Raw genomic sequence first — 27,627 nt, forward strand, 5'->3', positions numbered from 1 at the left:
GTTCCCAGTATTTGTAAGTGTTTTGGAATTCATTCATCAAATCATGGTTCATATGACCGTCCCATTCTCCTGTCTGCACTTTGGTCCTACTCCCCTGTCTGCACCTCACATGATGTGTATTTAAGAAAATTTATCCTTTTTAACAATTCCTTGTGAAAACATATAAAGGTCGCATACTGCTGCTTTAAAAGTAGTTACTTTATATTGATTTAATTTTAAATCCATAATGTTTTAATTTCCATTCTTCACATAGGAGGATGTGAATTTCTCCTAAATGGTGTTTCTCAGGGCTCAGTCTTAGGGCTGTTTCTTTTTATTTGTATTAGTATTGTGAGCATTAATGTCATCACTGCAAATGTTTTTGTTTATACCGTCATGACTCACAGACTGTGTCTCTCAGTATAAAAGACTAAAAAAAAATGTTTGTTGCAGCTCCATTTATTTCTGTTCAGGATTATGGAGTTTTGATTACATGCATGTTTCTTCTCCTACATTCAGAATGCTTTGGGTCCTGTTTACCTGAAAAGTTCACTGTACTGTTAAGATTAAAAGTCCAAACAGAATCTGTGGAGGTGGGGAGTATTTCATAATGGTGCACCTAATGCCTGAAACCGCTTGAAATAAGAGCTGAAAATGAAGCATAAGGTCTTTCTGAACATTATTAACAAACCTCTTAGCAACATGGAGGCCAAAAAGAGATGTTTTCACCTGATCTAATAAAAATATTAAATAAAGGCTAAAAAATTAATATTTTTGTTCAGTGAATAAATGCCATAGTGGTTCTAAAGTTGTATAAAAGCACTTGTCTGCTGATTTTTATTTCTTTTTTACAACTTAAAGTTGAATTTTCTATGGTTAAGAAGCAGAGTTTTCTTAAAGGAATCACTTTACAGAACTAACATTAAACTTCTGCGGAATTATGTGGATCTAAGTAGCAGCTGCACACAGAAGCGTATTCATAAAATCTTCTCCCTTCTACGCATGTGATGTTGAAAGGGCTTATAGAGCAAGTAAAAAAACTGGAATGTAAAAGTTGGGTGTTTATTTAAATGGATTGGTATGGTGATGTTACGTATTACGATGGTTGGAGTTTGTTTCATGGTGTAATTAATATGCAGGACTGCATTTCTGGGTATGTGGTGCCGCTGTGGGTTTTGGGCTGTGGTCTGTGGTGATGTGAATGTGTGTGTGTGTGTGTGTTCAGGATAAAATCTAAATCCAGTTCACAAGTCTCTGAGTGGCTGGTAAATCACAATTTTCTCTTCTGAATGTGCCCTGAGGACTGTGAAAAGCCTCTTTGATATACTTGCAGTCAGACAACCAGGTTGTAGAGGCGTCTGTTGGGGCGAGGCTCTAGTTAAAACATGGGGACTCCGTAAGACATGACAGATTGAAACTGACCCTGAGTAGAGTTATAAGTGCACATCTTTGATCAAATGTTCATGAGAGAGGAGATGGAACATCATGGAAGTCTTGACTTCTAGAGAAACTTGAATGTGTTGCTATGAATAAATATTTGTTCCCTTATAGATTTCTCCTCTTTTTGCTTTTTTGTTACGTTTAAATGTTTCACATTATCAAACAGATATTTACATCAGAGGGTTAGTTTGGTTTGGATAGCTTTGATTTGAGCAATCATTTAATCTTTTTAAAAATACAATTCTGTTAACTTTAACTTTGTCAAATTGTCAAAATTTTAGTCTGGCAAAACAGAAAGCAAAGTCAAAAGCAGCTATTCTCTCTGTTCTGCTTTATGTCCTATTTAAAAAAGGCTAGACTGAGCTAAAATCAAAAACTGCATGAAATATTTGATTAACCTTAAAACTTTGAGAGGTTTCAAACAAGAGAGGAATGTTAGAAATGACCAAATTGCTACAGGATGGTTATTAAAAGCCATAGAAAACTATGAAAAGCTGTTTCTGTCATTGAAAGTCCTGCAGTCAAATGTCAGGTCGCTGGAAGTTTGTGGTTGTTTCATTTTTTTTTTATTTCACATCACATAACCCCTTTGTTCAGCTGTTAGCAACAGGACAGTATTCTTTTAGTTTTTATTTTGATGGTGCTTGAATAGGTCTTTTATTTTAAAACTACACGTTTCATTTAACTAGGTTTACATTACCTGTGGTCAGGACTGTATATTCTTTGCTGCCAGCATCTTTGTGAGCTTCCTGAGTAGAAAAAAATATAAGTGAATAAAAAGCACACAACTTTGACCTAGAAAATCTAAAGACCTTTTATATTTGCGGACAAATAAGTTGGTGTTTGCAACATAACAGGACTCTATTACGCCGCTTATCTTGACCTGTTGCGCACCACTGCACCACGCATTAGTGAAAACTAACCACAGTACAGTGATTGTAACCTTGTTTAACTCTGAGGCTTAGAATGACTTCTTTATTGCAGACGTTTACTTAATTCAAGTAATTTTTCTGTAAATTTAATTTAATTTGACTCGTTTTATACTTTGTACACACATTAAATGCTGCCTAGAAATAAGTTGGATCTGTATAAGTGTAAATGCATCAGCAAAATTAGACTGATTATCCTGCTATGCAAGAAATGCATTGTTTTTGTATTTTCTATGAACTGATAATTAAAACAGATCCGTGGAAATCGTGAAAAACCTGCAGCTGTTCTCAACGCTTCAAGAAAGGAGGACTTTATGTCACCAGTAGCAATTCAACAGGCCAATGTCAGGAGTGGTAAAGGCTAATAGTGTAGAATGATGTTCTAAATGTATCAACCTGTATAAAGCAACAATGTAACCGTTCTGTTGCAAATATTTCCCAAGTTTTGTGCCTTTTTTTTTTTAAAGTAGCCTCATTTCAGTTATTTTCCAACGAAGGATTCTATCCATTTAGATGTCTATTTCTAATCCAATGAAATACAACATCGCCCTCTGGTGGTTCTTACAAAGCATCACTGCGAACATTTCAACCAGAAACTCGTGTGAAGGCTGTCGTACCACATCTGACCACCAGAGTACACCACAGATCAATGTGTTTGAAAGTCACGTCTTCATCACAAAACCGACTCTAAAACCTGCAGCAGCTCTGCGGCGTGAGGACTCGGATAAAGTAGGCCTTTTGTGTAACAAAGTGCATGAAATTATTGCAAAAAAAAGGATTGGGCTGAATCCTCAGTAGTTGAGATGCTAATCCCTGCCTCCTCATAGTGGCTTTCAGTGAAATCTTCTCTAAGAATGTAGAGCTGGGTTTAGTGTTGATGTATTTCTATTTATCCGGGCGCAAAACGACTTTTGCTGTATCTAATTCAATACACAAACACTTAGCCGACTTCTCGACAGGCCGCCTCGGCTCTGTGTTAGTGAGGAGCACCCGGGGAGTTTTCAGCTCCGAGCAAATGGAGGCTCTGTCCTAATTAAACACATGCTGTTTAATTAAATATCATTGTTGTGATCTGTGCAGCTCATTGCTTGTTAAATTTGTCTAACTGCAGTTTTAGATCTGTTCAGATTAATATGACAAGATTTACCAGGCTATGAAGCCCCTGTTTAAATCTCATTTTAAAAATATTTTGCAGGGAAGGACAGACTTGCAATATGTAATTCATCGAATGAATATGAATTTGTTTTTTTTAAAAGTAAACCTTGTAGAGGCTGCAAAGGACTTAAGACTGAGACATAGGTTCATCTTCCAGCAAGACATTGACCCTAAACCAGAGGTTCAACGGAATGATTTCGATCAGAGAGCAGATCTGAACACAGCTGATTAGCTGCAACATTTTAAAAATTGTTTGAAAGTTGATGCTCTTCGTTTAATCGGACTGAGAATGACTTATTTTGTTTAAAAAGAATGGGCATAAAATTGACTTTTTAAATGTGCAAAGGTTGTTGAGACACAATTGATTTAATTAACACCACCCTTAAAATATACAAGCCACAAATAGTTTTTAAATGATTCACTTTACAAGTATGCGCTTCTAACATCCCACTAATATACAATAAAATATGTGGTTGTGTTATGACAAAATGTGGACATGCTCACGAAGTGTGAGTACTGCTGCAAAACACTGTAAAAGGCTATTATAATAGCCTTACTGTACCCCCCCTCTCCCCCCATCTAGTCATATCGCCAAAAGAATAACAAACATTTCCTCCTTAAAAAAAAGTCCCAGACATATCACAGCATGTCCGTGAACACATTTTCTTTCCGTTTCTCCGGCCACCTGCACCCTGTTTCCTCTGAAAATAAGAGGTTTCCCTTCTGTGCTCACGTTCTCTGCAAGGAAACTGGAGCCAAGTGAGTACTCTGAAGAGAGATGCAGCCATTAGGAGACAAGGAAGACTCTCATAGTGCAGATCATGCTGTCTGTGCCTGACTCAGGCAAGAGATGAGACTGTGTACGTGAGCAGTTTTTTCCACATGAAATATACAAACTGAATATCAGAATGATTCTTTGCATCCAACCTACTGTTTGTATCAGGAGTTAAATCCTTGGGAAATATTGTGCACATTCAACTGGTAGATATATATACTGCTCAAAAAAATAAAGGGAACACTTAAACAACACAATATAACTCCAAGTACATCAAACTTCTGTGAAATCAAACTGTCCACTTAGGAAGCAACACTGATTGACAATCAATTTCACCTGCTGTTGTGCAAATGGAACTTTGTACAGAACAAAGTATTCAATGAGAATATTTCTTTCATTCAGATCTAGGATGTGTTATTTGAGTGTTCCCTTTATTTTTTTGAGCAGTGTACATAGGCTGCAAGAGGACATGACCCATTCAAGCTGCTCCTTTTTTGTTCCACCAAATGCATCATGCATATTTCATCTGAGGTTATGGATTTCTGTTCCTACAACTTTGCTTACTACAACTCCAACATTTGCCTGAATACAGACTAATCAATAACTCATTAATGTCTTGATTGCATTGTCAGCTTCTCTTCTCCTCAAACTGACAAATGATTCCATCCCAAACTCGGAGAACCACTTTTACCCATTTGAGACATGCTTTAGAAAAGAAGATGAAGCTTGAATGATGCAAAGGGAACAAGAAGAACATTCATTAATCAAATGTTCAAGTGCTGTTGAACATTTTGGGATGGAGCAATATTTTTATGCTTTGTGAAGCATAAAATAGTTCTTTGGTAGCTTTTTGGTGACACCTATCAAAAATGCCAAAAACATGTTCTGATATGTTCTTTAATCCGTTCTTGGAAATCCAGAGATCACTATCCCAGCAACCCTCTCCCCAGGCATTCACACATCACTAGGGAAACATGGTACCATGAGAAAATTGTGGTTCTGCCCTGGATACTCCATTCAGTGCAACAAGCACTGAATGTTGCATTGAAAAAAATCATCCTAAACGTGGCACACCGAAGGCTTCCTGATCAGCTGCCTAAACCATTTTAGCTTTTTCAAAGTGGAGGAGCAGCATCTGTACTGAATTCCCTCTAGATGATGGAGTTGTTCACCCTATGTCAAAGGGTGAGGAAGACAATTTCAGATGCTTATATGTCGGATCCTATTCTTATCTCAAAACTGTTGGTGAAAGTTGGAAGGTAGATTAAATTTTGTAGCTTGGTTCACGAATCCCTGCAGATGAGGATCCGTCTTCTGTCCTACCATCTTGAAGCGAAGACACCAAGGTATTTGAACTCCTCTTATTGAGGCAGAGACTTGACTCTGACCTGCAGAGAACAGTCCAGCAGTTGAGTAACACAGGTTCTGACTTAGAGGAACTGATTCTCATCCAGGCTGCTCGCGACTTGGTGGCGAAACATGTTTAAAATCATGACCGGAAAACGGCACCAAAACCCCATTGTGCACAAAAAGAAAAGACAAGAAAATCCTTCCCTACATAGCTACGCCTTGAGAACATGAGTAAGAAAAAAAGGATGTATAAGGAACCAATAACACTCATATTGAAGCAAAATGAATACATCAAACAAATCTAAAACAGACACAAATGTAAGAAATATAAATTTAATGCTGGTTTCCTTTTATTTTCTACGTGAAAAGCTTTTTGATTGAATGAAACTTGACCTGCATGGGTCAGTGTTAACTGCTGTTAGATTACTTCTTGTTGAGATTTTAGGACTATATGTGCATAAAGTGAAAATAAGCAAATATGTAAAAATGACTTTATAAATTAGAAATGCGCACAAACTTTCAAAAATAACCACTAAAATTTTAAAATCTTTTTCTGATATAAATGTATTCCAACTTAAGCGCATTTCACTTAGTTTCTTCAAATAATGAGCCCATGAAATGATTTGAATTATTTTAAGATAAAAACTAGTTTCCTGAAAGACAAAGAGAAAAGAAGACTTGTTTTTTTAAGACTTTCAAAGTAATAAGTTGAGAGGAACAAATATTTTTGTTGTAGTAACTGGTTTAGATAAGGAGAAAAGAGCCCTAACAGGGTTTTGCAAAAGTGGGAAACATACGAGACCTTTGTGTGCAGTAAAAGTCTGTAATGTGACGTCTGTTGATTTGCAGCGCGATTTGAATCAATGGAAACTCTTGTGCCTTTATTTTTGAAACATTTAACCGGAAGCTATTGTGCGCATTGTGGCATACTTAACATAACTGGTCCCCACTTTTAAGGCTGCTGGATTAGGATGAAGGTTTTCGGGAGTCACATGGACTTAACTTTTAACTGGAGTTCAGTTCATTCTCACTACTCAGCCACACAACTTGTGCTAATTTCTTTTTTGCCTTTTTTTTTTAAATATAACTTTTTGCTCTCCATTTAGCTACTTTCCTCGCATATTCTGACATTTTTCCGGACTTTTTGAGGACTCTCATCGCAGACACCGGTTGCTAGATCTGAACATGTTGCGAACTTTCTTCTGCCGCATCTAAACTCAACTTGGTGATGTGAAACCGTGACCGGCTGAAGGAAATAGCGTTTCTTTACATCCACAAGTTCCCTCAGAATGACTGAAGAAAGCAGAAGTGAACACAGAGCTGAAAGCGGGAAGGACCAGGAGAAGCAACTCCGGCTGCGAGTCTGCGTCCTAAATGAACTTTTAAAGACTGAACGGGATTATGTTGGGACACTGGACTTCCTCTCGGTGAGTGTTGCATAATATGTAGGAAGAGTTTTTAAAAAGTCCAGACTGTATTTGTCTTTTTTTTTTCAAACCAATTATCCCCTGACAAATAAACAAGTAAAAGCAGACAATCTGCTTAATATGCATGGTGCATCTGCCTTGCAGAGCAACAACGGACCCATTAAAGTCTTACAGGGTTTCATCTATCCTTGCGCGTTGCTGTCTTGCATTCAGGTTATCTATCGTTTGTCTTGCAGGCCTTTTGATTAAGATCTCTGTTTGTTTGCAAGTGTGAAATTGGAAGAGCAGTTGCACAGCCAGAACTCTGCTTTGATCCTCTTCTCGGTTTGACCCAAGGATGTTTGAGGCTCATAGTGTGGCGGGCAGGTCACTCACAAAACATGGTGTAACCCTGGCAGCAGTGTTAGAGTCTGCATATCCATCTGCATGTAAATAGGCATATGTGCATATTCATTCACTTTCTTTGAGATGTTTTCCTCAAATAAAATCCAGTGCAGCCAGTTGCCTTCACAAGTCAACTGAGATGCTCATTGCAAACAGAATATCTAAATCTAGAACTTGAACATTAATGTTCACAGACTTCCTCCATCCAATCTAACTGGCTATAATGGAGTTTCTCACACCGATTTGACTAATTCTTGTCATGTGCAGGATTACAACTGTATCCCGTAATGACATCTCTTGCAACATGGGAGAACGCATTTCCCATCTTATCAGATCCATATGGTGCAAGCTCTGCCAAAGACATCACAGGTGGACTCGAATGAAAACCATTAGCACGAATGCGGATAACACCTGGCTTGCCACCACATAACTCGAGGCACACACTGTCCTTCTAATGGCTGTGCATCAAAGTTAGGTTGGGTAGGATACACTGTAAGGCAAAATGCTTGAGCTTCAGTGATGTACGGTTATCTGGATCAAATCCTCTGCCACCACCGTCCAGATGTTTCCAATTGGAAAGAAGGAGAAGAAAACAGAGGATGGAGCACTATCTGGCATCGACAACAGATAGGGGCTTTGTAGGGAATGCAGCCACCCCTCCTCTATCTCCCTTGTTGTGCTGTGGCAGGGATTAATTTCAGAGGTGACAGATCCTTGTGAGGCTTTTCTGTTCTGGTTGAGAATGTTTGGATAGAAGCTTCAGATTGATACGAGTGGGGCTGGTTTCAATGTGTTTTATCTGATGATGGTGTTGAAAGAAGTTAGGTTGTTGGAAATTAAGAGTTTGGTCTTCTTGGGGAGACTTTGGTGAGCTTTATGGAAGATATTAAAGACGATCAAAGAAAAGCCCTACTGTGGAGAAAGGTCACAGGACAGACCTTTATCTGATCAGAGGAATAACAGGACCCCTGCTTCCCAAACACAAGCCAGATAGGAGTCACAATTCTCTGTGTGTCTACAGGTCAGAGGGTAGCCGCCCCCTGTCTATGCTGCTATTGGGTGTCCTAATCCTGAAGGGACAGAGGCAGGCAGAATATTATTAGAGGGGGTGAAAGGGAAAAGCAGATCACAGAGCAGATAGTGCCAGGAGGGTGAAGGGTATGAGCGGCTGGGCTTCTTGTAAGCCATATTTCCTGGAGGAGGAATTCCTCTGAGGTTAGAAATTGCTGCAGAACAATGAGGCTCTGGTCGGTTGGTAAGGTTGAACTGAGGTGCAGAGATTGCCTCTCCTGATCTGGAGGACCAAAACACAATGCTTACCCCCAAACACATGTTTTAACATTCAGGTCATAGAGATTTTTGTTCTGGGAAAGTCTGAGCCCATAGTGTACGTCTCTCACTCTCTTGTGGGAAAATCAAGATTGTATCTTCACAGTGTCGATACTCAGAAGTCTAATTTTGACTTTTCTTGGAATTTTCTTTTAATAATTTCCCCCACATTTTAAATACATCAAGCTTCCAGAATAATCTGAAAGCAGAAGAAGCTTCCAGGGAAAGGCTGGTGTATATATATCTCGCATAATGGACAGTTATAACTTGTGATAGTGGACGGAGGTGAAAGCAGGTGTTTGTCTTGGACTGCTCTGAGCTGATAGAATGACAGCCAATCTCAACAGTGGCTCAATAGGAAGAAGAAATTTAAATTCTGCTTAAAGACGTGCTGGGATAATAGGGTTCTTATGCAGTTTTAAAGAAGCCTGGAATAGTCTGGAATTTGATTTAAGGATTTTTCAGGTTTGGACAAATATGGAAAAATAAGCTAGAGGTTGGAAAATGTTTGTATTCATAATTTATTCACAGTTCCAAATGGTGAAATAACTCCGACGTCCACATGCATTTTAAGATCTAAAGAGAGAAAATGCAAAAAGGTTTCAGTGTGTGGGGGGAGATCTTTTATGTTCTGCTTCTGGAGGAAGATCTATGCCACAAGCTAATTTATTCCTTTGGGCTTGGTAATGGATTAATTGGGCCCTCTGCTTCGATCCCATTTTAACAAAAGCATCTTTAAAGTGAGCGCAATGTTTAAAACCATTTTTAGACCATAAATCAACAGAAATTAAATATATTTGATCAAAGACAACTGAGTCATTCTTTTATAAAACATTCCTAGGTAAAAACTACATCTGTTTAAGACCTTTAAACAAGAAGAAGGTTTTCTCTGTTTAGCTATTTTGTATTTTATGCTGATGTTGCCTTAGTCAACCAGCAAGTCACTATTACTTTTTTTTTTATCAGTGTTGTGTCTGCAGAAAGGGCAGCAGGAAGTTCAAGAAAATCAGGCCTAATGACAAAAACAGGCAAAGAGCATTTACTGCCTCCCAGAGATTCAGGTAGTTCACTAAACCATTTTTACGTGTGTTTGCATTTGGATACTCTATGTCTCGCTCTCTGTGCTGTAGCTTTGTTTACTTCCTGAATAGAGTAGTCACTTTAGCAGGAGCCAGGCTGCCTGCTTTTTGTTTGCTTGTAGCATTTGATCCAGACAGTGGTTAGGTCAAGGAAGGGGGCCAGAGACATTCATGCCTCTGCATATTATGATCCTGAAGGTCACAGAATCTTGTTCCTATCCTTTTCCTGTATGGTCATCTTGAGATGTTGGTACTTCCTTCCCTTTCCTGCAAAATAGAAACAAGGTCATGTTTGCCTGCCTCCCCTTTGATAACAGAAGACACAAACTCTGACATCAAAACATTGGAAGAATGGACATTTTTTGAAGGAATGTTGTTATTCTGCAGGGAACGTTGTAAGTTCAGGTGTTGTAGAGGTGTTAAAGAAATCAAGACAGTCTGAAATGTGTAACTTTAATAAGAAATGTGTTTTTTGTTTTTTTTTAGATATTTGTTAAATTATCAACATGTCATGACAGTATGTTGTGAGACAGTTCCTCCACCTCTTCCCTGTGCTGCTATTTCTGTTTGAAGAAATGCACCGCTAACAAACAAAAACAACCACTGAGGGCTAGGAGGAGCATCAACCTTGTGAATGCGCTGCTAAATGTGCTAATGGTGGAGAAATGTTATGCTAACTAGCCTTAGCATTCAGGACAGGCTTTGCTGACAGTGACAAGTTGTAGTGGTAGTAGAGAGCAAGGGAGCTGGGAAGGAAGAGAAGAAAGGGAGCAGTTGAGTGGCTCTGATTGGTTATTTCCAGTTGGCACTGTCACGACAAAATGACAAGTTCAATAAATATGGAAAAAATAAAAATTACTTACTGTGGCTTTAATATTTTACTAATCAATTCTCTATTTTTAGTTTGATTGGTGTAGTGTCGTCAAATCTTTGACAATGGAGAAGCTACTTTCCTTTAGAACAGTGGGCCAGATCTCTGTCCTCAGAGTTGTTGAAAGGGTTAGAGAAGTTCCTTGTATCTGCAACCCTGAAGACATTTCACTTGGGTACCTAAGGACAATGCTTCTTCTATAAGCAAGAGTTGTGTTTGCATTATTGGGACAAAGTCAAGCTTGTTCCTCTGAGCTTGTTCTGGGTGCTTCATCTTGTCACGAAGCTTGTTCATGATGCTCATGAACAGCACCTCAAGGCGTAGTCGTAGTTTGGGAACTTCTGAGTTTCTTGTTTTGTTCTTTTTTTTGCAGATGATTCTGCTGGCATCTTCAAACCAGAATCTTTAGCTGTTTTCTGCCAAGAGTTAAATCTATAAAGAGCTTCTACAAATTTGAGGACATGGTTTCCAACCTGAAAAAGGTTTCACTGATATTGCCTGGTTGGTTGCTTTAAGCACAGAGGGTCTGTTAGTGTCCCATTCCTGAAGGGATGATTTAATTGAGCAGGAAATGAATAGACAGATTGACTTAGTGTCTACATTACTAAGGTAAAACTGCTTTGTATGTCTTCATTAAGACTTTCATCTATGGCCATGAGATATGAATTACTTTCAAAATATCAGCATCCTGGATACAAGCTTACTCTTTCGATCAGGGGTCTGCAACCTTTATCTCCAAAGAGCTACAAATGTTACTTTGCAACCGTCTTAAACTTTTTAGTAAAAATCTACAATCTACAATAGGAATTTTATTTCTACTCTTTTAATGTAAAGGGGAAAAAGGCAAAAAGAAGATGGATGCCTTTTATTCTATCATGTTGTTAAACCTGCATTTGTCGTCATGTCTATCTATGTTTATCTCTATTTAAAAATGTGTATTGATTATTCATTATTAGCTTGCTATTAAAAGCCAAGTTGATGAAGGTCCAAAGAGCCAGAGGTTGCAGACCTTTGCTTCAGAGATACTGCACCCAACCTTGGAGATGTGGTGAGAAGCTTTTCCTCTGCATTGAAAGAAGTCAGGTAAAGTGGTTCAGGCACCTGATGGTTTAGGCCTTCTGCTTGGGGCCAAACTCACTGAAGTGTCTAAGTATTCCTTCTGTTCTGTTAGCACTTTTGAAAAATCTAAAATGTATTGGAGAATGTCACTAGGAAAAAGAATAGTTTTCCCTCCTTGATCTGTCGCCTCTGACTTTATCTCATATAACTGGAAAGCAGAGCATGGATGGGCCAGCAGCTTGGTCAATATTTCAGTCATTAGAAGTGACAAATATTTTGAGATGTTGTTTGAGTTTTTAGATGCTAGAATAAAAGAAGTCATAACTTCTTAGGTATGAATGACATCATATGCTGTTGTCTTTTAGGGTCAATAAATCATTTTACAAAACTAGTTTAGGGAAGCGGGGATTAAAACTAAAATTGAGTGCTTTATTCCCAGAGCATGATGTTAAACATTAACTTGCATCAGTTTGTCGTCATAATGGACCTTGATTGCTCTTGTTTTAATTCCCTAATTACTTCCTTTTTTTCAAAACTCATGATTGCTGCACAATACTTTACTTACCATCCAGTTTTTTTTCTTTCGTAAGAAACAGCACAAATGGCATTTGTGTGTTAAGTAAAAGGATCTTTTGGGTTGAAGATGTATTTAAGAAAGCACAAGTAACCAAAATACTGATTCTATTATATTAGAGATCATAAAGAGGAGGTAGGTGCAATCTCTTCACAGATATAATAAAGTTATAATAGTAATCATATTTAGTCATAATAATAACCAATTAATTTAACTGCTATTAATTCTTTTCTATCTGGCTGTCATAAGGTTCTCTGCTATAATCTTTGAAAGCTGATTTTGGAATAAAAATACCTTGATTTCTATGACCAATTATTGTTTTTTGTGATTATATAAAATGCATATCACTTACATTTTTGTTAGATTGTCATGCTTTGGTACAATATTGCTGTAACCAAATTACATTCAAATTTGGAAAAAACAAAACCCCCAACAACTTCAGTGTCATAGAACAGCATTGGCCAGGAAGCAGGTTACTGACATTAATCAGGTTCTTTCCCTCAGATTGTCATCAAGTAATAACCTTTTACAACCAAACATTGCCAAAATGTTCCAAATATTGTCACAATGTTCACCTTTAATGTTAACTTTTTTAGTTAGAACTAAAAATAGCTAAATTTTCCTTCTGTTTGTTTTATTGAAAAGTATATATATAAGCACACTCTACAATGCAGCTCCACCCCACATGGCAGTGTTAGATTCTGTACATGTTTGATCCTTTTTTCCCCCTTGTATAACAACACACTGTAGGTGTGGAGGAGTCAAGTGTTAAACTCTTCAAACCTGAACAATTTTAAATGCTTCATAGTTGTTTTTTCATGTCTGGCTTTATTTGTATCCCCATAGCAGCACTCCACAAATTTTTGTCCGTCCACATTTTTGGAAACTGAGGAGTGCTTTCCGGCTTTCTCCTTATAAAATTTCTACTTTGTGCCTGTGAAGTTAGAGCTGTATGGTTTTGTGTTGCTGCGTTGGATCCTGACCTCCGTTCACAATCCAAACTAAATGAAAGTCAGTTCCAGCTAAATAATCTCCCAGGTGTTGAGAGCAGAGGTGAAAGGGAAGCAAGGTGAGATGTGTTGTTTTTCTTTCTTTAAACCTTTTTTAATTAGATTTGCTCCATGTATCCAGTCAGGCTCTCTCCTATGTCTGTCTCCCCTGTGAGGCCTCTGAACTCAATGAAGTGGCACACTTGCATTTCAATTTCACAGTCTCCACATTAAGTAACCCCCATTTTACGATATGAATCTATGACTCCAAAATGACTTTTTTTTCATAGTGTGCCTTTTGTTTTGCCTGATACTTTTCTAATTTGACAGAGAATTCATTCTACAGTGCAGGCTTACATCAATGTAAGTATCATCAAACTTGCCTTTTTGGATCCTGAGGACTGATTTTAGTAAGTAAGATTTCCTCTCCTTCAGAGATTTTTGGATCAGGCTTGAGTCTCGAATGGTTGAAATAATGAATAATCCTTCATCTAGATGCTGAGATTAATCAATCAATCAATCAATCAATCAAATTTTATTTGTATAGCACATTTCAGCAGCAAGGCATTTCAAAGTGCTTTACATCATTACAAACACAGAAACACAATGGAAGATTAGAGATTTAGTAAGTTTTTAAATGCAATTTTGCCAAAAGTGGGTTCCTGTATTTGTGAAAAAATGATTAATTCATGGAACAAACTGCTTGAGTTGAATCTTTGATGTGTGTAATATCTGTTCTGTTTAGTCCTGTCCCTCTCTCCTGTGGGGCTTTACCGTGGATTGAGTGCTTCAGTTTTTCTTCCTCACAGATGCCAGTTTTGAAGCAGGATTTCCTTCCTTCCTGGACCTCCCCGTCTTTACATTGTGCTACATACTTCCTGCTTGAGAGCACACATGCAAACTTATAACTCCCGCACTTTACAGCACCACACTCTCTGTAGAGAGGTGCTGCTGTCTATAAGCCCAGAGGAGAAGGCGGCCTTTGATTTGGCCTGTGGCAGGTGTCTGGTCACATGGCATAAAACAGTGGCAGCAAACACTTGTCAGGATGGGGGTAGCAGGGCCATCCTCACAAGGGACTGTGTTTTCCACACTTATGTCAAAGACATTCGCACACTTGCTCAGATGTTTGTGCAGAGAGTGTATTCCTGAACATTGCCAATTTTATAGGATACAAAAATAGATTGAAATACTAACTGAAATTGTGCTAATGTAAGCGTTCACCTAAACCAGCCACTATTTGTGTCATTTTTTGGCTTTTGAGAAGTGATTGCTCCCTGGAGGCACAAACTCTAAGGTTTTACATTTGACTCAATTGCTAAAATTTGCCTGTGGTGTATGTGCCAGTTCAAGGCTATGAAGCTTACTGGAAATTGCCTGAACCGTAAACAACCATCTTCAACTACAGAGAGAGAAGAGCTGAGCTGAACAAGGCGAATGCTGATGTTAATTCAATATTTGGAAGCGTGGCCAAAACAGACTGTACTGCTTCCTTCACTTCCTCAGCTGCCATTTCTAAAACTACAGCCTATTACAATTCTGAAACAGCACAAAAATCAAGGACGTCGTTCACAACTTCTCCTTCGGTTCGCTCATTGGCCCGTTATATCTACTGGAGGGAATCTAAGTGAAGGGAAAAAAGCCCAGACTGCGTTGTGTGTGAGATTTTTTTGTATTGCACAGAAAGACAATGGCCAGGCTAGTTTTCTCCTTGAACTCCACATTTTGCCACATTATAGTCACAACTGTAAAACTTCAAGTAGGATTACCTATCAACAAAGTGTGCATACTTGTAAAAAATATATACATTGCTTAAAAAACAACAACATACCTTTTTACTGAGTTCCCTTGTATTATCTTGCTTGAAAAGACACTCTTCTTCCAGTTTCAAGTCTCTTGGCCCCAAACTTTTTTTTTCTATTGCCTGTGCTTATGGCTGCATCCATAAGCATAAATATGACCAGCTTCCCTGTCTCTCTGAATAAAAGGATCCCTACAGCATGATGCCTCCACCACTGTGTTTTACAAGGTTTTTTGACAAAAGCTCATAATTCTTTTATGGTCCTGCGAGAGTCAGAATTATTTTCAGTCTCCAAATAGTTTTTTTTCCTGATAGGATATGAGTCAGTTATCTCACAAATGAGAATAAGGTAATATAGGAACGGTGTTATTTGTGAAAGAGAAAAAAATCCATGTTGAAAGGCAAGGTGAAAATGATTTATTGCCTATTTAATAAACAAGGGAAAATTATTTTGGCATTGCAGCAATCAAACCTCTTTAATAACTGCTGACTAACTTTTTGCATGTTTCCAGGGGGGTTCTTGGTGATTTATTTATCTTTGCACCGAGCTCCAGTTCTTTCAGGTCGGAAACAGGTCTCCTTCCCATTACCCTAATGTTTGGTTCCAAATTCAGTTAAGTCTGGTCCTGCCATTCCAAAACTGTAATATTATTTCCAATCAGAAGAAACATGGTGGTCAAATTAAAGGATTACTTTAAGCCAGTCTGAGGAGTATGAACAATTCTGGGCTTAGCAGTAGCTCTGTGAGCAGCCTTCATGTCAGAGTTCAGCTGCTGCAATTCTGTCCTGCTCGACTTGATGGGAAACTCTCTCTAAATGATCTAATTATGTTGCTGAATAGGATTTACTGTAGAGGTTTAAAGACTCCAGTGAGTGTCTCTCTGGCTGCAGACATTAATTTCTGTCTTGTATTTTTTCCCCCAGCCTAGCATTTTAACACTTCTGCTTCATATCTTTGATTATACTTTCAAATTTCTACACTTTTGATAAAACCATCATCATCACTTTACTGTATGCTGCCCCAGGCTTTGATTACTTCCCGACAAACACATGACGAACATGTTCCTGCCAGAGTTTGGTTGTGTGCAAACACAGGAAGTCGAAGGGAGAAGCTGGCCGTAGTTCTTCCCTGACGGTGTCCAGTTTAGTTTCTGCCCGTTTCACTCCTACTTGCCAGGCCTGCTTCTCAGCATGGCAGAGAGCCCCTTTCTGCAGATGGCATGGAAGCTTTGAAATCAGATTAACAGTAGCAGTGTGTGAGGCGATCTTGACTGGGAGAGCGCCATGGATTAGCAAGCTGACAGTTTTGCTCAGTCATCTTGTAGATCAATAAGATTTTGCTGATGTGCAGCCCTGCTGGGAATCACCTGAACATCAGAGGATGATGCTTTGCTTGGTTACACATTGAAATTGGAAGCTGGCTCACCAAAGACCATCTCCCATTTGCAGCAAGTCTCTCCTCCCATCTCTAATTAAGTTTCACAGTTCAAAACCTCTCTTCCTAATTTGTTTGAGATTTCTCGCTCTTCTAGTTTCATTAGCATCATGATCTGGATCTTGAAATCTGGATAAGTTTTAAAAACAATAAAAACATTCTTTATAGCTACTGGATAAAAATTATAATTTCTGTCAAAGAATGGCTTTTTAGGATGATTTATATTTCAAATATCGTATGGACTTTCTCTTTGAATTTTCAACAACTGTTTTTTCTGAAGTTCATTGTGAGTGTTTCTGTTTTTGAAGCTAAATATACCCCTGTCCAAAAATGTTGAATTGGGCTGTAATTGCTTTTTTGTTCACTAAAACACTCTTAATTTTTTTTTAAATCATTTGTTATTTTGAGTTTTTACAAAGAAGTGGTATAGAGCTCAAATAAAAACAAATTGAATTACTTTAGATACCAAAAAAAGAGAAGACATACTACAATACAGAAAGGCAATCCAACTTCTTGATATGTGATGGTTATGGTTTTATTTAAATATCTAGAATGTTTTTAAAACTGCTGCAGAAATGTAGAAATCACAGTTTGGTAAAGTGTGAAATTTCAAAGAGCAAAATCTATTGGAAGATTCTTGTGTTCATGTTAATTCTACTTGCATGTCAACTTCAAACAGCTCAGCAAGGATTAGTCATAGAAATTAAACTTGTACATATTTCTTAGATGAACAAGCTTGTTTTGTTATTTTTCTTAAGGTTCAGACCAATAGACAAAAACATCAAAGTAAATCATTTTTAAACTTTTTTTTTCTTACATGTCATGTCCAAAGCCTAAAAATTCTACTTCAAACACAAAACCTGAGTTTCATGTGAGAGAATCATAAATACTCTCACAAATGCAATTGTTAGCTTTTTTTTTTTTTAACCCCTCCAGGGGGTCTTTTTGTGGGCTCTAGTGTCCCTTATATGACAGTAGGCTGACAGGAAACGGGGAAGGAGAGGGGGGAAGACATGCGGCAAATGTCGTCGGGTCCGGGTGTTGAACCCGCGACGGCCGTGTCGAGGACTCAAGGCCTCCAAATACAGGTCGCGCTAACCACTACGCCACCACGGCACGCCCAGTTGTTAGCTTTTTCTGTTTTTCTGTCACCAAGTTCTTTTGTTGGCAGCCCAAGAAAAGCAGCTAAAGTCAATCATTAGTTCTCTAAATCCTAATTATTTTTTTAGACTACATATAAGGTTGCAAAGTGCTGGGATCTTTCACGCAGCACAATTAATCAAGAGTACATTACATGTTTATCTGCTTGGGCACGCATGTTTTAAATAGGCTGGACTTCTAATTGCAAATCCTGTGGGCAGCCAAGCCTTTGCACATGTGAAATTGCTGGAATTTGATCCAAAATGTGTGTGTGTGTGCATGCTCTTTCAGGTGTGTGTAGCTAAATGCAACAGACCTACTGATAGGAGTAGACATTGAAGATACAAATTTGCTTTGTTTCTCAGCTTGAAGAAGATTATGTTAATATAAACAGAGGTCACATGAAGTTCCAGAAAGCTTACAAAGTATTATCTGGTAAAACTTACAAAATGTGATCACGCAAATCATCTGGTATATGGTTAGTTTTTGTTCACACACATCTAATAACCACTGAATGACTGATACAACTTTAGAACAAGTGACCACAAACAAGTCATTTCTAACATAATGGTCAATGCAATGAACTTCTTTTCTGTTTTCGTCTTAGTCTTTGGTCAGAACTTTTTTCTTGTGGGAATTTGGTCTGTTTGTGTGACATCGTGCAGAAAATTAAACTCTTTATGTTTGTCCTTGGGCTGAAAAGCAATTTGCAGCGCAGGACATAAAACACGTACTTCTCACCTAAATGTTATCTTAGAAAACCAAGACTCTTTTGTAAGTGTTTTTTGTCCCTTTCGTTGTTGATTTTCCAGCTCTGCTCTCGTTTAATCCAAAGCAAGCTGAGTGACTAAAGTGCTTTGAGAGGTTGTTGCCAGAGGGCGCTGAACTGCTTGCTCACCTGTTACCTGCTGTGTTTTATCACAGCATTTTACGCTGCAATTCTAGGAAGAATATAGATAGTAGGAAAAACACACAGAGAGATGCACAGCACTTCCACTGTTGAGTTAATGAGCTCAACAGAGGGATTTGTCACATAGAGGCTGTTTGTGTCTGGCGCTAGCTTTGGACCGTTTACGTCTCACATTTTTTTTGACACTTTTCTAACATTCTGATTATTCTAATAATATTTCTTTCTGAGGTTATGTAGAGCAGTGGTTATAAAAACTTCTCAGCTTCTGAAAGGGAATCGGACCATGAATTTACACATAATGGGTAAGTTGCTTAAACAGGATTATAATGACAACACAAACAAAATCATAAATATATTGTTTTCATTTCTTTCCAAATTTCTTTTTACTATTTGTGACATCGATAGTAGTGTAAATGTAAGTACAGTATGTGCATCCACACCAGTAAGCAAAATTTTAAGTTTTTTCTAGTGGGAACAACAGATTCCACATTCTGCAAAATAAAATGGTTAAACTCATGCTCTGTAACTGGTGCCACATGTGCTATTGCTTTTAATATCTTTACTCCTCGTGAACTGGAGTTCATGAGAATCTAAAATTGAAAATTTGCATGATTAATCAAACTTGAGTTGTACTCTTATTCAGTCATCCACTTGTTCTGATTTAAATCCTTTAACAGATGTTGATGTTTGGCCTGCTGTTTGATTCCTACTCATTTATTTTGGATTGGAGGTTCGTACGTTGCTATGGGTGGTTCTCCTGAGTCGTGTGAGCCTTTCTTCTGCTTTGTTTTCCAAGGACTATAACCTCAATGTGACACAGAGACATGCTCTGGCTTGGCTAATAAACAGTAAGCAATTTGTTTTGAAGCGTGGGAATGTCCATCATTGTCCTTCTGTGACATCATCTCTGGTTTACTTACTTGAGGAAGCAAGTGGCCTTTGTTTTGCCAGACTCGGTTGCTGTGATTCATCTGTTTCATTGACAAAGTTGGAAACGTTTAAAGGGGAGGAGTTTGGCTTCCGTTGATTGTATCTTGGCATTCTGATGAAGAGATGCCAGAGGAGCATGTTATGTAATATCCATTCGTAAAAGTATCCTGAACTATTCTTACCCTCCAATTTTGTGGTCTGATTTTTTTCTTATTTAACAAGAAAGAATTTCAGTCACTCTGCATGAACCAATATTCTTTTTCCGGACTAGGTATGAGTTTTCAGCAGTTATGCCTGATTCAAAGCCAGAGGAATTTTGCTTCATAATGGTCTTGTGTTTTTAATTCATTTTACTGAGGCTGAAGTGCTTCACCTGCTCTGCCACAAAATGGGATACTGGGTTATGGAGTACCCAAACACAGGCAAACAGAGGCAGAAGTGGAGCAAAACTAAGGATTTTTATTAATACAGAAATAAATTCACAAAAATAAAGTTTAAGCCCAAAAACTCCAGGAAGGGGAACTGAAGTTAATGAAACAAAATGCAAATTAAAAAGATAAAACAAGATCAGTGCAGAGCAGATGAACCAACAAAGAACAATGTCAACAATGGAGATTATATACTTATAAAAGTGGAGAATGAGACTGAATGCAGGTAAGGTAAAAAAGGGGATTAGGAACAGTTGTGAAGAGAGCAAACAGACAGCCTGTGGGAAGGTGAATAATTAGCACAAAGGAAGCCACACTAGACAGACAAAAACTACAAACCAAGGGGGAAGAGACTAACACTGCTCCAAGAAAAATAAAGCAAAATGCACACACAGAACACAAGAATAAACTGAGAAACTAAACAAAAAGGAATTAACTACTATGACAAAACCATACTGGCAAAAACAAACAACTGAATATGACAAAAAAAAAAAAATCTAACTAAAACCCAGAAGTAATTAGAGAGGAAACGTAGAAAAAAAGCAAAACACAAAGACCTGTGACCTCCAACATGCTCTGCTTTTTACTGTTGGCTTTAAGTTAGCTTAAGTAGGGAATAAGCTGCTGCTAAACAAAACCTTCTCTCTATTTTTTTTTAATAAAAGGTATTTAAAAAATAGATACCTTATCATCTTATGGCAAAAATGTTTTAAACATGTCAAGTTAGGATGTCTACCAGTAAAATAAACAGTGTTGTTGACAAGCTATGGAAGTTAGCATGGCTGTTAGTAACATCAAACAACTGAGCATTGTTGCATTCTTAACCTTGCAGCTACTATCTGTGTGTCTTTCTCACGTTTTGCGTTTGGAGCTTTTCCTGAACTCTCATCTTTTTTAATGGTCTCAGGAGTTTTCTGTTCAAACGTAAAAGGAAGGCCCTCAAGCTGTTGTTGACAGAGCAATCAAACGCTCACCTGTGTTCAAGCTGAAAAGGATCATAATCAAACACTCATACAGTGAAAACATGTTTTTTTGTTATTGTTTTTTTCCCCCCTCAGAGCTGTCATACTATGAGAATCTAATATTGATCCGTCCCTAAGCATGACCACAAAAGTTCAGGTTATTATGACCTTTTTTCAGAAAATACCACTTCAGCATGAAGCAACAGTTATTTCCACATCCATGTCTTTGTTGCCCGCAGCATGTGGGCCGGTGTTGATTAATGACATGAATTGCCGCATGCAGTTATTGGCCTAATGTATTCATCAAACCCATCTGTTCTGTAGCATAATGAAAACTTTAATGAGGTTTTAATGTGCAGCCACCTTCTCAGCTTTCATAGTGACAATTCAGGTGATTATGGCTAGGTGCTCAGGGACAGAAATTGACTGAAACATTATTCTCTTTCTTTTATTCTTGTTATTTGCTGCGAAGGCAAACGTACAAAATCTTTTTAGTGTGTGCAATATGTTTGCTGCAGAGTTCTGTAGTTTTGCAGTTGCTTGGAAGTAATAAAAGCTTGGAAAACGGGTCATAGTCATGCTAACACTTTTTCCTGTCACTGTCAATAAAGTTTTCTGTTTGCTGTCCAGGAAAGTTGCGACGGTTACTAACCAAGGTTTAGAAGAGGTACTCTGTAAGTTATTTATTGAGCCATGCACACATCAAGAAATAAAACAAAGATTGTTAGCTCTTATCTAGTTCTACTTCTCACAGTTTTTATCTATTTTGAGGTTGGAAGGCATGCCGTAAGAAGTTGGTTTCCGTTTTACAGCAACACCTCATGTGACATCCATTCTTTTATCTTTAAAATGCTAATGTGTTATTTCTGACCAATCTGGATTGATCTCTCTGCATTCCATTAATGCTTTTAATATCAGAAAATTCTCTACAGTTACATTTTCCAAATGTTCCCCATTTAGCTACAGCTATTTACTACAAATAATTATTTGCAAATGCAGATATTGCTTTTTGTTGAGTGTACTTTTTTTTTTCTTCTTTTTTTTACTCGAGAAGCAGTGACAGAGAAGCTAAAGAGACGGGACAGAAAGTCATATTTTCCCCTTTTTACCACATATTCCAAGAACTGTCAGGCATTTGCAATGTCCTAGAGGGGAACCCTGTTTAGTGTTTTCATGTATTAGACTTGCTAATTAGATGCTAATGGTCATGAGTGACAGAGTTGCAAGGCAAGGCAGTTACAGAATGGTAATCAGCATTGAGTTGCCCTACAACAAAGAGCCTGATTATGTGCGCGGCCTTTTTTTCCAACCACTAACCTCAGTTTATTCACTTGCTTATTTGCTGCTCTTTTTGAAGGGATCCTTTGCATCAAAATAGTGAGATTAAGAGAATTTCTGTTGCATGTTTGGTGAGCTTTTTTTATATAAGTTTAACACAGGAGATTAAATATGTACTTAGTGAGAAATGTTGATGGGTTTTTGCTGAATTAGTATCAGCAGCTCAACATCTGCTGTAAATGAATCAAGGGAAATCTCTCAACTTTCACAATCCTGAGATGTTGTTTGAAAAGAATAATTCCTGGCATGGCTGCTCATTAAAGTAACCCCTTTACATGCTTTTTGGATGTATTATGCTAGTTTTCTCAGGGCAGAGGGCCTGCTGTGAGGCTACATCGGGTGACAGATGGCATTGTGGCCCTCAGTGGGGTGGTAAATGGATGCCCATTGTTCAGGTTAACTACTGAGAAAGACTTCTATCTATTTGGTCATGTGTTTACTGTGTTGCTTTTTATTGTCACTGATAAATAAGGGTGTGTTCTGGTGAATTGTCAGAATCTGTGGTACTGTGCCTCCTTTGCCATCTGTCATAAAGCGTTGGCTTTGTGAGCACAGAGACCTTTCATGACATTTCAGATTTTGCTTGAATGCAAAAGCAGAATGGGTGCAAATTTTGCTAATTCAAAGGACCACAATGTTCTGTGTGGGATTGCTTCCTCTCATTTTGGTTCATAGAACTTTTTCCCTAAAAGAATAGACATGCTCAAATGTGTTGAAGTGGAGTTGTTCTGAGTAGTCTGTATCTTATTTGTAACGTATGGCATTCAGAGTCCATCCGTCTGTCCATCTGACTCATTTCCTGTCTGTTTTACACAAGGCTGGTAACCATTTCAGTGCTAACTGAGATTCATGAGCTGAAGATGCCAACAGATCCACATAATCTGCAAACATGAGGCAACGAATACTCTGCTCTCCATGACTATTCTCTGTTACCGCTAACATAATCTGGGAAATAGGACAGTTGACCCTAAACCCTAAATTTGACTTTCAGATCAAAATGTATGTTTCTCCAGCATAAGGTTGTCCAATTCAAAATCTTTTGCTGCTTAAGTATTAATAACTTCACTGCAGAACCTCACTTCCCAAAAAAAGACCTAAAATACAATTTAAATTGCTCTCTGGCAAAAAAAAGAGCAGCTCTAACATCAGAGATTGTAACTTTGTTGGAGATCAGATTGAAAAGGATTAAAATTTTCAGCTGTGTGATGTAATTTATCCTCTGCGTTGTACCAACTCAAAGATTTAACTTGCTTTGGTATGCATCCCAGGCTCCCTGAAGTAAGGGACAGGCATCAGTCATGAGCGAATAGATTTTTTTTTTCTTTCTGCCAAGTTGCACACCAACAATTTCACACAGAAAGATTTTTGTGGAATTCCAGATGATGGATGTCCTCTTCTTTCAAAGCTCTCCTCCAGGCAGAATTCAGGAAATGAGTCATTTTCACACTGGTCACATTTTGGAGAGCAGGTTTAAAATGCGCCTTGTTAATTTATCACTTTCAGAAAGTGCTCTGAAGCATTAATTGAGATTTTTGGTGTTTGTGTAGCACCATGGGACTTGGACTCCTACAGGAATGTTAGAGTAAAAGCTTTTTCCATCCATCACAGTTCACACTCTGTCGGCCTCTCCATCTTACATCAATTGCTGCTTAATGCTACCTTTGAAATACAATGCTCTGCAATTATAGACGACTGTGTTTTGAGGTATCGGATTTCAATTGTGAGGATTGCAAATGTTTTGTACATGTGAATATATGCAACAATACCCAATTAGTGTCAAATCTAGCGGGCCTTGAAGTAATTTAATCCCTGTTCTGTTCTGCTTTTTCTTCAGGTGTTCCTACATCGCCTCAACCAATACGCAGCCACCAAAATCGACAAAAACATCACAGAGGAAACGGTGAAGGTAAGCAGACTGGTGAAATAACGCTGAAGGTAATTAACTTTTGCCCTCAACATTCCAGAGAAACCTTATTTATTCTATAGCTCAATCTGTGAAAAGTTTGGAATGACATGCAAAACTAAATCGGTCCTAGTAAGGAGTGTTTTTTTTGTTTTTGTTTTTAACTAGCCAAGTTCTGAATGGAGAAAGATGTAGGCGATGCAGGAAACGGCTGCAAATATCTAATCTATTTATAAATGATTTCGGCTGTAGGATAATAAAGGATGCTCCGCCGCAGTGGGAGCCTCTCTGTGAGCTTGCTTACTTTTTGAGGTAAACAGGCATTCAGAGGATATTTACTGCACGTCCGTGTTTTGGAATATGTCCCCGTGTGTTAGGTTTTGTTTGGGAACATGCTGTGCAGAGAGGGTTTTTTTAGATAGCAGGCAGTTATTATGGCTGCAGTGTCACAGAGGGGCAAAATGACATCTACTCCTCCAGAGTTAAAACCCGATGATCAAAGTTCCAATTTTATTTTTTTTATTTTTGTTGGTTTTGTTTTGTTTTTTGTTTTTGCTGTTTGCATACCATCTTCAACATTTGTTTTAACCCCGAAAACCAATGAAAGAGCTCTGATTTTCGTGCTTTGATGTTATTTAAGCAGACAGTAACATCAGGGTATACTAAAATTATCGCAAGACTGATGAGGAAAAAACATCATTAATCTACCCTGCTTTTCAAATGAAGTCATAACCTATAAACTTATAATTACAAAGTGGAAGGGGAAAAAATGGTTTTCAACTTTTAAATAAATAATTTATAAAAAGCTTCCACCTTAGTGTAATTTTATTTTTGTATAGATATATTTGAGAATGCATAAACAATCAAAAGTTATAATCAGTGTACAACAGTAAATTCTATTTTTAATTGAAAAACAAGCTATAAAAATAAATAAGGTTTTATTCTCAAACACCCTCACCCTTGCGGAGAGGGATGGGTGTGTGTGGCGCATACATGAGAATGATTGATGGCGCTAAGACCCTCCTCCTGGTTCTGATTGGTTGTTTCTGACAGAGCTATGTATTTTTGCAGATTGCAGTAGGAACAAAGGGGGAAGGCAGAGGAACTTGATTTTTTTGTCATGGCATAGTGACAATTTTGACAAATCTGCAAAAAACTTTTTTTTTAATAAAAGTTGCATACTGTAACTTTTAACACATTACTGCCACAGTGAAACGCAGTTGCTTTTGTTTTTAGTTAAAAATGGAGCATTTTCACCTGTCAGGTTTTATTCTCCAACATTGAGGAGATTCTGGCCATCCATAAGGACTTTCTCTCCATGGTGGAGGAGCTGCTGCAGCCTGACCCTCATGCTCACCACGAAGTCGGCCGCTGCTTTTTGCACTTTGTAAGTAGCTTTTTTTCTCCTCTTCTGGATGCTTTAAATTTGATTCAGTTTTTGTAATCTGAAAACTTCCTCCAAAAGCAAACTAAGGTCTACCACAGCACAACGGCAAATAAAATAATACTCCACATGTCATCAATTAATCTCTCTGGATTACTCATGATGAGACGGTGCACATGTGTGACATTCTGGTTGTGGCTCTGATATACCGATCAAAGAGCCAATATATCACATTACTCTGATGCAGAGCCTTGAGGCGTACTGGCATGTTATAGGTTTTAACGTGTAATAAATCTGAGCATCCTTCTGTTGGACTTCTGCTCTCCGCTGTTGGAGACAGGTGAAAAGAAAGACGATCTATCTGCGGTACAGATGGCAGAAGGTTTATTATGAGATGATTTGATTTAGGGAGTGGGCTGCTCTTCAAAGCTAAAAACTGAAAACTTATGACTGTAATTCAGTCAGAAGTCATCATGTGAGTGCACAGAGATAAAACATATTAGACACTGCTCTTCTGCAACGCTGTAGAAATCTTTTGTTCATGCAAGAACTTTCCCATAAAAAAATAATCCAGTTAGCTGTTGATAGATGATAATTGGGGTAATCCATTGAGTTTCACGCTTGCGTCAGTTTGTCTTAACTCGTTTGAACTACACCAATGGAAACCCCACGCTAAATTTATTAAAATTTTTCCAGGAATAACATATTCAGTAAAGATATTAATGCGCTAACTTTAGAATTTTACGTTTTGTAAGGACCCGGCTTGTTGTTCCGACCTCCGTCTTTATCGCTGGGGCTCAGCAGCTTGCCTGCAGACGGGGATATTTTCATTGGTCTGCTGTGACTTTGTAGTCAGTGATTTAGAGGCTGTGTGATCTGGGCTCGCTGTCGACTCTCAAAGACAATGGAGCATGGGGTGTCATTTGAATAGCTTTGGTGGAAAGTTGCTGGTCATATTGCTTCAAGACAGATGACAGTATATGATGGAAGACCCGACCCCTCTACCCTCATCTCTCAGATGCACGCACAGACTCTCACCACAAAATACATTATGTCCTTCAAGATGAATGAAAAGAGTTTCACAATGTACAGTATATGTCTGCTCAGTGTTATGATATGCCATTTTTCCTTGGGGTTCTCAAGTTCAGCAGAGCCTTCAAAATCCCTACAATGTAAATAAAAAGGTGAATTAACAAGCAATGCAATACTGAAGACTTTCTAAAAGTTTTATTTACTAAAAAGCTTTGGTGTTTACTTTCATTTTCACACATGCATTTATAAGCAATAAATCAATAAATTGCATAATAAATTAAAATGAACTCGATAAATTGAAATGAGCTAGATAATTTTCAGCTGCATGCTAGTTTGTTGTCATTGTATCTCTCTCTTTCTCCCAAAGAGACTGGATGATAAAATGTTTCACTCCGGTGCATCGACTGACTCCTCCCCCTCTCGTTTTCTTAAAGTAATGGGCTCGACACTTGGGAGGCGATGTCGTTCCCTCTCCATTCATTACCTATGGAACGTGCGCAGTGAGGCGACTAACACGTGCGTGCCTCCTGCCAAGCAACCAATGAGATTTGTGCAAGCTATGTGATTGGAATAAAAAGAAAAGTTTAACTGCATCCTAAAGGACTGAAAATTAATGTGACAACTCTGCCTATGGCTTGTGCTTGTAAATCTTTTACCAGCCCTGTTTAGTGAAGATATCTAAAAGGTTGATTCTGTTGTGAAAGTATGTTGGGTATATCTACTTCAAGTATTTTTGCCCAGGACCAAATTTCTTAACTGGATGGAAATGTGGCGTTAAAGGCCATAATTTAAAAACTGAAGAAGCGCTTTAGGAATTTCAAAATACTGATGACATTTACCGTAGTTTTAGCATAGTTTTTAATTTTAGTAATAACAACTCCTTTTGAAGTGGCTAAATTATTGACAAGTATATTTTTAGTGCTTATATCTGTGCTCGTCACAGAAAAACTAAAACTCTTTTAAGATATTGCGAGTAAATGCTCAATTAAAGTGTCAGGATGATTGAACATTTTTCAAACTGCAT

General features: G+C 38.0%; 1 protein-coding gene across 1 annotated transcript in view; it reads left to right on the forward strand.

Annotated features, from left to right (window-relative positions):
• The first annotated feature begins 6,604 nt into the window (after positions 1-6,604).
• The window catches only part of prex2 (phosphatidylinositol-3,4,5-trisphosphate dependent Rac exchange factor 2), a 103,332-nt gene continuing 82,309 nt past the window's right edge, over positions 6,605-27,627 (forward strand). Inside the window, exons 1-3 of the mRNA XM_023326301.1 lie at positions 6,605-7,055; positions 24,119-24,190; positions 25,452-25,574. Coding sequence (XP_023182069.1) covers positions 6,918-7,055; positions 24,119-24,190; positions 25,452-25,574 — 333 coding nt within the window. The 5' untranslated portion in view covers positions 6,605-6,917. The remainder of the gene's footprint in view (positions 7,056-24,118; positions 24,191-25,451; positions 25,575-27,627) is intronic.

The sequence above is a fragment of the Xiphophorus maculatus genome, chromosome 21 (genome assembly GCF_002775205.1).
Source record: "Xiphophorus maculatus strain JP 163 A chromosome 21, X_maculatus-5.0-male, whole genome shotgun sequence".
NCBI lineage: Eukaryota > Metazoa > Chordata > Actinopteri > Cyprinodontiformes > Poeciliidae > Xiphophorus > Xiphophorus maculatus.